The sequence below is a fragment of the Lepisosteus platostomus genome, chromosome 18, assembly GCF_059453375.1.
Source record: "Lepisosteus platostomus isolate fLepPlt1 chromosome 18, fLepPlt1.hap1, whole genome shotgun sequence".
Taxonomy (NCBI): Eukaryota; Metazoa; Chordata; class Actinopteri; order Semionotiformes; family Lepisosteidae; genus Lepisosteus; species Lepisosteus platostomus.
The window spans coordinates 236,864-244,785 of NC_142628.1; the positions used below are offsets into that span (position 1 = coordinate 236,864).

General features: G+C 40.8%; 1 protein-coding gene across 1 annotated transcript in view; it reads left to right on the top strand.

Moving 5' to 3' along the window:
* LOC148645401 (uncharacterized) overlaps positions 1–7,904 on the top strand; it is a 37,530-nt gene extending 29,626 nt beyond the window's left edge. The window contains exons 9-13 of the mRNA XM_088611848.1: positions 200–319; positions 2,401–2,600; positions 5,823–5,962; positions 6,353–6,432; positions 7,013–7,904. Coding sequence (XP_088467974.1) covers positions 200–319; positions 2,401–2,600; positions 5,823–5,962; positions 6,353–6,432; positions 7,013–7,138 — 666 coding nt within the window. The 3' untranslated portion in view covers positions 7,139–7,904. The remainder of the gene's footprint in view (positions 1–199; positions 320–2,400; positions 2,601–5,822; positions 5,963–6,352; positions 6,433–7,012) is intronic.
* The last annotated feature ends 18 nt before the right edge of the window (positions 7,905–7,922 follow it).

Genomic DNA, 7,922 nt, shown 5'->3' on the forward strand with positions numbered 1-7,922 from the left:
CTGTGCTGATCAGGCCCAGACGTGACTAAGATCCAGAATCTTAGAATCAGGTGACAAGGTGGTTATGCAGGTTCTCTTCACGCATTTTGAGCTAAAACTCAGGAGGGCCTCTGAGGTGAATGATGATGTTTGATGTCAGAATCAATCTGATCCCATGTTCTGTTAGCTGTGCTGAAACTCTTTATTTCATTTTTCACAGATTTGGGCAGGAGGAGCTAAGGTCTCCCATAATCCCCCCTCAGACCTTGTGTGGCATGAGCTCCTGCGATTTCGGACAGGATCCGAGTGTGCCACAGTGCTGTGCAAGCCCAGCGGACAGGTGAGCACATACTCACAGTGCACAGGTGAGCGCACACTCACAGAGGACAGGTGTAAAAGCACAGCACACTGCTGAAGTACAACCTCTGAGGTACAGAACATCTGGTACAAGGGATAGGCAAATATGTGAAAAACAATTCAAGTACAGCAACACAACTGAAAAACTCGAAACATACTATGTGTAATGATACACTGGAGAGGAGATAGGGATCATATGCAGATGCAGGAGTAGGTGGGAGTCACAGCAACTAACAATCCAGAACAAGGAGCCAGATCGTAATCAGAGGGAGGAAGGTAGGTTGAAATCCGATAAAGACACTGGTGGCTAACAATCCGAGGAGCAAGGAGAAAAGGCTAGTCGATAATCCTGGACAACAAAAGGTATAGTAAACACTGGGTAGAGCTCATGAGGTGTATACTCAATACCAAGCAACGGGAAGCAGGTTAGAATGGTATAAATAACATGGCGTGCCGCACGGTAGATCGATTGCAGGTGTGTTAACGCGTGCAGCGGCGCTTGTTAATAATAACCTGCTGCTGGGGCTGATTAGCTCATTACGGGTTGATCTCTGCTGGCTGGCAAGATGTACAAAGGGAGGACTGATGTGACAAAGGGTGAACATCTTTCCTTCTTCAGGAACAGCCATTCCATATCAAAGACCCAGAGCCTGTATCACTGAACCAGGGAGACTCTCATGCATCATTAACAAGTCCTGATGGCTGATATTAAGCCGTTTGTACTGTCCTTGCCTTCTATGTGCCATCCTTAACTGTCCTACAAAGTCCTAATAAAGTTCCATTGGCCTTCATATTGACAAATATTAACACTATATTGGTTTGGCTTTTATTGGCAATCAGAGATTGTTTTGATTTTTTGCATGTGATAAATGCAAAACTGTGATAACTGAGTATTTGGCTTTGTTTAGATTCAAATTGTAAAGATAACTTCTGTGAGTTTGTCCTGAAATGAAAATGCAGGCAATTTTACTTTAAGACTGTATGTTTATTTGTTTTTATGGGTGAGATCTCTTGACACAATAAATACATTTGTACAGTAAAAACCTGTACAATACACGTTTTGTGGAAGATATAGTAGGATCTTTAAAAAATATGTTTGAAAAACATCTTGTGCCCTCTTGTGGTCAATATGCATCATTGCATTAGAGACAAACCACTAGCCTAAGCCAAGAACAGTACTGTATCAATTTTGTGTGAAGTACATGACATAAAACTCAAGGATTGCTGAATGTGTTTTACTGAAACATCTGAACCTGCAGTGAAATTTAATTGCATTTCAGTGCCTTTTTACAATGTAGTGACTGTCCTTTCTTCCATATCGCAATCCGCATCTTGTGTACTTAAAAAGTCAGCAAAAATGACACCTTAATATTTATGTTCAGGCTTTTAACAATTTATACTTAAATCCATACTGCACAGCATATAATCGGTTTATTTCTAAGATGTACTTTATTGTCAGGTTTCTATATCCTAATGTCCTTTAATTCCTATCGTATCAAATCAGAAAGCAAGGTAGTGTGGACGTTAGCACTGTAGCCTCAGAGGGGGGAGCCTTCAGTTGTTGGAGTTCTATGGAGTTTCCTGTTGCTCCAGTTTCTTCCTACCTTCCAAAGGCATGCTGGTTATGTTACATGCTGTTTCTAAATTGTTATTGCAAATTACTCCTTTATGCAAAGACTGGTGGGAGTCTGCAACAGGCTTTCCAGTCAGCTGGTTGAGGCCCAAACTCTGAGCACAATCAGGAAACAGCGGGATGAAATTTTAGGCTCGCTTAACTCCTAAACTACCACATGGGCCCAGCAGCTCCTTCTCACTTGCAGACCTTACTTATGTCAGGTACACTGGAGGAACCGGTGTGCTCAGTGTTCCAGTGATAGGCCTAGTTGCCTTGACCTTTATCATGAATAAGGAGTCTTCTGACAAACAATGCATGAATGAAACTGTTTTTCTAAATCTCCGTATTATCACTGCATGATCTGTGCTGCAGTATATGAAGTGAGAGTGTCATTTGCTGGCAGCCTGCTTTTTTATTTCCTTTTGAATTTTGTTTTCTCTTCTCTCAAGCCTGTGGCGTGGCTCATGCCCCCCCAGCAAGTCTCTGTGTCAATGCCTTTTAACAGCGAGACAGTGAGTGCCAGGTCCTGCCACAGAGCCAGCACAGCTCAGGGCAGGAGGCCACTGTTAGCCTCACACTCAGTCTCTGCTCACCGGCTTCCAGAAGATCAACAGCACAAACGCAGCACTTCGGCTCCACCACCCAAGAGGTAAGACCACTTTTTTCTTGATTTAACAGAAGGGAGTTGGTGCAGGATAGATCACTCTTATCCTCCTATCCGGTGCCCCCTTCCCAAATTTCCCCCTGATGTTTACTAAGCATGGCCTCCTAATAATCCCCATCTCTGAACTGCTCTCCTCCCCACTGAGAGCTGGTGTGTGGGGAGCGTACTGGTGCACTCTGGCTGCCATTGCATCATCCAGGTGGAGCTGCACACTGGTGGTGGTGGAGGGATCCCCATTACCTGTGAAGAGCTTTGAGTGGAGTGTCCAGAAAATAATCATATAATTTTAAGGAATTTATTATATCTCTGCTGGTGTTGCTGCCTGTTCTCTAAAGTCCAGAACACTTTCAGAGCCAACCCATTTTTCTTACCAACCCAATGAAAAATTTTGGTTTTCATGATTCAGGGTAGGCACCAGTTATTAGGTTTCATCCAATGGTCAGAGGTAGTAGATGACTGGATTGTTAAAACAGCAACTTGAACAAGAGACTTTAACAATTGCACAAACACCGGAAGAAATAACTATAAAACACTCCCCACACCAAACATTTTCTAACCACTTTTTCCAATTCATGGTCACAGGGGAGCCTCAATATATGGCAAGCAATGGGCACAAGGCCGGGTACACCCTGGATGGGACGCCAGTTCATCACAGGGTAGACATAGACAAACACCCACAAAAGCCAATTAACCAGCCAGTATGTCTTTGCACTGTAGGAGGAACCCAGAGTATTCAGGGGGAACCCACACAAACATGGGGAGAACATATAAGCTCCACACAGACAGCCCCCCCAAGTCAAGAACTGATCCTAGTGCTAACCACTGCACCACAGTTGTCACACTTGACCCATTGAGCAATCGGGAGAATGGACCCTGCGCGGTACCTTAGGAGGTCAGGAGACAAGCAGGTAGCTTCCAGAGTAAGCAAGGGCTAGGCGAGAGACATGGTCAAAGGCATGGTTCATTCATATCATGAAGAGCAAAGAGGTTTAAAAAATGAAGGCAAGGTATGAGCTCCAAAGGGCAACCAATACAAGGAAAAGAGCATAGGATTTTGTAGGGTTTAAATATTGTGAAAGGAGTAAGGTGCGCTGATTGATGGAGTGTCGTGGTTGGCTGATTGGCAGGAGCGATGTCGTTTGGAAGAAGTGCTCGGGGCTGGAGTGTAATTAGCACGAGTGCACTTCTGTGTGGAATCTGGTTGGATGAGGGCGTGACAACAGTGCCGCCTACTACCCATGTACCAAATAGAATAATAAGTTCTATTTCATTATAGTTTTTAAATATGATGCAGTTTCATGACACTGTAATACTATCACTTCACCAGGATTCTATGCTTTCTTCAAACATTTATTCATTGCACTTGATGGACAAACCTTAAAACCCTCTTCATGCTGAATTGGATCTGGAATTAAAGAGGCCAGGAGATAAGCTTATCGTTTGCTTATCTTTCTCTTATCTTCACATTTCAAGATTTAATGGCTAAGACTCATCTTCTGTATTACTCCAGCTATAATAGTAATTCATTAACTCATAAATGATATTCTTTGGATATCTGATCATTTTGATAAATCCCTAATTTTATTTCTGTTGCTTATCCAAGCATGGTTGACTTGCTTGCTTATTTGACTAATATGAAGAACAACAGCACCTTTCATATCCTGATATGTTTGTTTTAGTGTCACTTCACAGTGTAAACATGATTAATTCTTTCTAATTATGTACACTATGGTGTTTGTAACTCTACTTGACAGATCGTTACAGAGCTGCTAATGCGCTCGTTATGTTAATATATTGTCACTCCAGGCTAAAGCCGCACTCCACTCCTTTGCCCACTGGGACTGCTGTAATGTGTGACAGCTGGCTGAAAAGCAGACATCTGCAAACCTCTTCCTCCCCCTGTATCTCTGCAAAAAAGCATCGCATTGCTTTGTTGCACTTCAGGGAACACTGTTCCTACCTGGTTTCTCAAAAGCACTCCCAACAGCTTACCTTCTCGGTTTGGGAAAACTTCATTCCAAGTTCCATGTGTCCTCAAAATGAAAGGCCAATACAAAGTGTTTCTAAAAGGAGTTTAGCTTAGTTTTTTTATTTTACTTAATTTTTATTGTTTTTCATCTTATGTGTTTTTCATCTTTTCACCTGTTCTGCAAATTCTTGTAATTGCCAAGGACTATACAATTGCAACATTAGGAGTGAAATCAGATGCTATTCATGCAGCAGAGCCGGTTTACTTCCTACAAATTCTATTAGCAGCTGCAAAAAAGGCGACTAATCTGAACTGCCTTAAAAAGAACTCTCCAACCTTTGGGCAATGGTTGGTGGCAATGAAAGAAATGTATGTGATAGAAAGGATTACCTTTTTGTTGATACTGCAGATGAGGAATTTCTCAGAAGGATGGAAGCCATTTGTAGACAAAGTTGGGGGACCAAAGGATGAATCAGTACAATTGAGTTCTGATGAAAGATTGTAAAAGTTAACCAACAGTATGAAACTGTTCTTCCAGTTATACAGAAGTATAAAAGTAATTGCATGAAACTAAGACTCCTCTAGGTCACATTGATGCTATTAAGCTTGCTTGTATGTCTTGTTATTATGTTTTTTATTTGTTCTTTTCATTGTTTCATTGTTTTCATTGTTTGTTTCATCTGATTAACTTGATAACCACTTGTTGAGCACTTTTTCATTTTTAAACTAAGGTTTTCAAGAACTTAATGATTTTTCTGAGCTGAAAAGAATCAGGAGTGTAGGAGATCCCATTCCATTTGTCTGCGAAGTATATTAATTGGCAGAAATTTTGTTCAAATGGAAATCTGTTTATATCCACAGATTACAAGAACTGTGTTACAATTCCAGCAAGTTGCTGTCCGGTGACAAGTCAGTTCTACTGCAGGAACAATAGAGTGTGACTGGGTGACACTGGAGATGAGATGGAGAACTAATGACACAGAAACAAATACAACAGGATTATTGAAGAATATAAATGGAATATAAACTTTTAAATTAATTTACACATACGAAAACACAAATCCATACTAAAATGTACATCAGACTTCACAGAATGGTTACAAAACCAGACTAGCTTGAGTGACAGTCCACACAATGGAACCATACAGGCCCATGGTCAACTTGCGTCTCCTGGACAGGCCACCTTCCAGCCCAACCAGCCACTTCCTGTCACAGACACCAGCTGTGTTTCTTCTTAGGAGACAGAAGAGAAACTTGCGCCCAGTCACCCCTTTGCCTCCAAGCGCACAACCCAGTACCAGTTACTGTGGGAAGGATGTGGACGACCTACAGAACTGGCACCCTGGTGTCACCGCACTTCTGTCACGAGCTCTGTCAGGTGGGCACTTCACTCTTACAGTGGACGCCAAGTGGTCATGGCCATCTGGCCTCCTCTTAGAGAGCAACAAGCCTTTCATTGTTACCAGGTCAAGAGTGAGCCTATGGGACTCATTTCCCATACCAAGTCATAACTTTCTGGTTACAATTCCAAACTGTTTTACAAAAAGTGAAACAAATATGACTGGAAATAGACAGATAGATGTATATATGTATGTATGTTTCTTTCTATGTTCTTAGAACAGTTTTTGTTTTGTTAATTTTGCAACAGTGTACATACTGTATGTACAGTACTGGTACATACAGTTTTAGGAGAGAAAATGGCCAAGTCATCTTAGAAAATGCAGAGATTTATATACATATGCGTGTGTGTATGTGCTTCTTGATTTAGGTGGTTCAAGCCAGATTTCAGAAACAAGCTCTTGGAGAAGTTCAGCACCATCCAGTCTAATATTAGAAAAGCCTGTACGGGTGAGTAATGTGCAGAGACAGAGATTAACCTTTCTTGGCTTTTAAATAGCAAAGAGCTGCGTTTTTATAAGTAGATGGTTGTGGGGTCCAATCTTAACTGGGACACTGCTGTTGTACCCTTAAGAGAGGACCTTCATGCACATTTACTTCAGTTAAATGTCCAAGTGGACAAATAAGTACAAATGTAAGCTGCAGGGTCAAAAAATGAAATGCAGGTATACTGAAGCTTTGTTTCCTTCTTCACTAAAGACTATGTTGAAGCAGTGAAATGCTCACAAAACCCTAATGAAATAAAGAAATAATATGCATGTTAAAAACCAGTGCATCTTTCAATGAAACTGTGGCAATGTCACTGAAGTGCTGAATATCATTAACTAACAGTAATCTCTGCTGATTAGCACGCTGATGCAACGTTCTGCTCCATTAAGAAAGCTTTATCAACAGTGTAATTAACTAAAGCTGAAACTGAGAATTCATGTCACTCTTGGTTCTGTGATGAAAGTGTTCTGAAAATTGAGTTAATAATTCAATTTCCTTTCCCTGCCTCAACTCCTTGTCTGTCCTCTTATCTGTGTTGCAGCCCAGACTGAACAGGAAGTCTCCTTTAGTTGCGCTAATTGCCCAGAGAACTGCTCGTTCCAAGTATGGTTTCAAGTTCCTGAGCTCTCCTCCAATCACTTCAGACATCCACGTTATCAGGAGATAAGATGGCAGCCACACTCCCCTCAGCTTCACAAGTGTTCACTACTTTTTCCATCTCCTAAGGGATGATCACACTCCTGTCCATACGGAAAAGTTCCTATGTGTTGATATTGTTGATGTTGTTGATGCTATGGCACAGGCAACTCCTGTGCTCAGCTGGGATCCAGAACCAAAAAACCAATATAAGGCATCAATCTGGCTATAGTTGTGATTTATTTTAGATTATGTTTTTTGTTCACTGTCAACAGATTACACTTTTTTTAATAATAAGTGTTAAAAAGTCTTTTTTTCACATGCTATAGAGCAGGGATCTTCAACACTGGTTCTGGACAGTGCCAATCCAGTTTCTTACTGAATTTATGGTTGAGATAAGATTTTTTGGAAAGATTGTGATTTTATATTTTATTCTACATATGAAAAGTAATAGTTAAAAGGCAACCTCCAACTTTACTTTGGATCTAATCAGTTCAGTTAAGAACAGTCTAGTCTTTGAGGGTTGAAACATATGCAGTTTCAGATACTGTAACAAATAATCGCTAATGTAATAATTGCCTGCTTAAATGTGTGCAATCAAATTTTTCTCAATCTTTAAAAATTGGTGATTTAATGGTGGCTTGGAATACTACATGCTGTAGCTGGAATAGGACTCTCCATGCTATATAGGACAACAAAGTCAGAGAGCCCTGTATGTGCTCTTGTATATTGTATTGTATATATTGTACTATGTAAGTAGCAGACTGATAAAAGTTACTAAAATACACATAAAATCTTTTTGAAGCCTATTTTAA